Genomic DNA, 2,463 nt, shown 5'->3' on the forward strand with positions numbered 1-2,463 from the left:
CCACCCGTACTACGCATCGGCGCGGCTGTGGGACGACGGCATCATCGACCCTGCCGAGACCCGCAACGTGCTGGGCCTCACCCTCGCCGCCTGCCGCAACGCTCCCATCCCGCAGACCCAGTTCGGCGTCTTCCGCATGTAAGAGGCTTCCGCTCGCGCACAACCAAAAAGGAACCAGTAAGAAGCTGGGCTTTATACCAGGGAGGCTCTCAAGAAGTACACCACTGAGCAAGGCAGTACACTGACCATGCAAAGTGGGCACATGGCAACGTCGATCGACAACTGCGTGAGCGCCTCGAACGTGAACTACCCGCTAGCGATGCCGTCCTTCGCGCCGTGCACAACTGATGGGCACTGCCACCGAGAAGGGCATGCCAATCTTGCTGGGCATATCGTCAGCGCCGTCGTAGATGCCCTACTTGGATGACTCGCTGCAGCCGCAGATGAGCATGCGGTGGGCCTTGTAGGGACTGGGACGACCCCACAGATCCGTACAATCACATGTACTAGCGCTACCTCCACTACCAATCGAGGGCAGGCATGCACATCGACCCCAAGTCAGGTTGTTGGAGTATATATATGTGCGGCGCTGGAACTCAGAGAAAGCGAAGCTGAATACACACGATTTAGTGATGCGGATGCCTTGCGTTTCTTCTCCGATTCTTTCCCGTCAGCTGCCCGTGACGCGCGGGTTGGAAGGCGTCACGATCACACCCACCTGGCCCAAGCATCGGACGGGCGGGTGGTCGTGGTCAAGATATGCAACATCAGGCAGCACGACTACTTGCCGTGCGAGCGCGACGTCGTGTCCGAGTACAACATGGAGCATCGCATATTGGCCACCATGGCGGGTCGCGACGGACTGTTCCCCGAGCTCATCGCCTACGGACAATTCGTGCACGATGGCCAATGGTTCGTGTACACCGTCCTGTCGTATATCGCCGGCGTGCCGCTCGAGCATCGTCGACGACGCGCGGCGCACCAGAAAGCCGATCGTGCACGATTTCGCCGCTCGGATCCTGGCCGATGTCGAGATGGCCGTCGCGCTGCTCCAGGCCGCCGGATTCGTCCACCGCGACATACACCAGGCCAACACCATGGTGACGCCCGAGCATCGGGCCGTGCTCATCGACTTCAACTGGTCCACCGACGACATGCGGAAGCGCAACATGGACCTCGAGAGTCTGTGGGAGTTGAGTGAGGAGCGAGAAACGGATGAATACAACGATCGTTCGTGACTATGGCAAAAGAAAACAATCAACGCGCGCTTCTGGGTCTCCCCCTTCGTGCTCCTCCCCCGCAATGTAGCAGTACGTTCCATGTGCCTTGTCGGTCCAACAATACATCTTCTGGCGATCCTGGACGGCGAGCTCGAGGTAGCCGTGCTCCATCAGCCACCCCTTGGCCTCATCAAGCTCCTCATCGTCCATCTCATCTGCTTATATGTAGTAAATTTCCAAGTGGTGGAAGGCCTGGCAACCCGGCGAACCCCGCATGCAGAAGTACAGTTTTGCACCCGTCTGGGACACCGCGTGCACCAGCACAGTTTCTTTCCTCGTACCAACCAAAATCGGAGAACCCCAACCATGTGGCAGGTGGACAAAGAGCATCACACTTTATGAACCAAGTGTATTGTCAACGAGGACAAGTATAAGACAGTGGAGGGTGCTTAGGTTTTCCGTTTAAACTGAGGAAATAAAGAGAGGGTTTACACCGCTAGCGTCATCCTGGGCAAGTGGATTGGTGTAATTGACAGCTTCTGGTTGGACCGTAACCTCGGAGGCTTGAGTGGTTGGGGGCTCAGTTCTAGAAATGCGTTAAAGAATGTTAGTAAGGAATCGTCTGTTGGCACTGTGTACAATGATTCGCACCTAAATAGAACTCGTTTTATGATGAATCCACCAGCCACGGCCAAGGCGCCAAGGCCAACCAAGGCCACCAGGGCTGCTCCGCCGGCAACACCACCTACACAATGGGAAAGGAGGAGAAGAGAGAACGGTGAGCAGAATATAGGGAAGAACGTGATGGCTATACAAGGAAATTACCTGCAATAGCAGCGGTATCACCACCACCACCAGAATCCACAGGTGGGGGATTGCTAGGGGAAGTTGAGGAAGTTGGAGATGGAGACCGAGATGGAGACGGTGACGAAGATGGGGACGAAGAAGGAGATGAAGAAGGAGACGGCGATGGTGACGAAGGTGGAGAAGGAGACGGTGAAACATCCACGCATACTCCTGTGCGGTAAATGAGAATCAGGCCTCTTTCCTACATGCGCTTGTCAACACAACGGTGGGAACCATTTCGTACCGTTTTTGCGTGCAGGTCTGATCGACTCCGAGTTATTCGGAAAAGGAACGCTCTCTGCGTTGTTTTAACTATTTATTACTCCTACGGAGTTTTGAAAATAAATAAATAGTTAAAACACCACCGGTATACTATCTTTCTTGCTTCCGAGGCGTA

The 2,463-nt window shown here is 55.1% G+C and overlaps 1 protein-coding gene across 1 annotated transcript; it reads left to right on the plus strand.

Moving 5' to 3' along the window:
* Positions 1–540: 540 nt before the first annotated feature.
* Positions 541–1,238, plus strand: ACA1_305780 (uncharacterized protein; the record flags this gene model as incomplete). The annotated part of the gene is made up of 3 exons (XM_004335519.1): positions 541–562; positions 675–933; positions 986–1,238. 3 exons carry the CDS (start codon positions 541–543, stop codon positions 1,236–1,238), a joined length of 534 nt encoding a protein of 177 aa, XP_004335567.1.
* Between the last annotated feature and the right edge of the window lie 1,225 nt (positions 1,239–2,463).

The sequence above is a fragment of the Acanthamoeba castellanii genome (assembly GCF_000313135.1).
Source record: "Acanthamoeba castellanii str. Neff unplaced genomic scaffold scf7180000083612, whole genome shotgun sequence".
NCBI classification, from domain to species: Eukaryota; Discosea; order Longamoebia; family Acanthamoebidae; genus Acanthamoeba; species Acanthamoeba castellanii.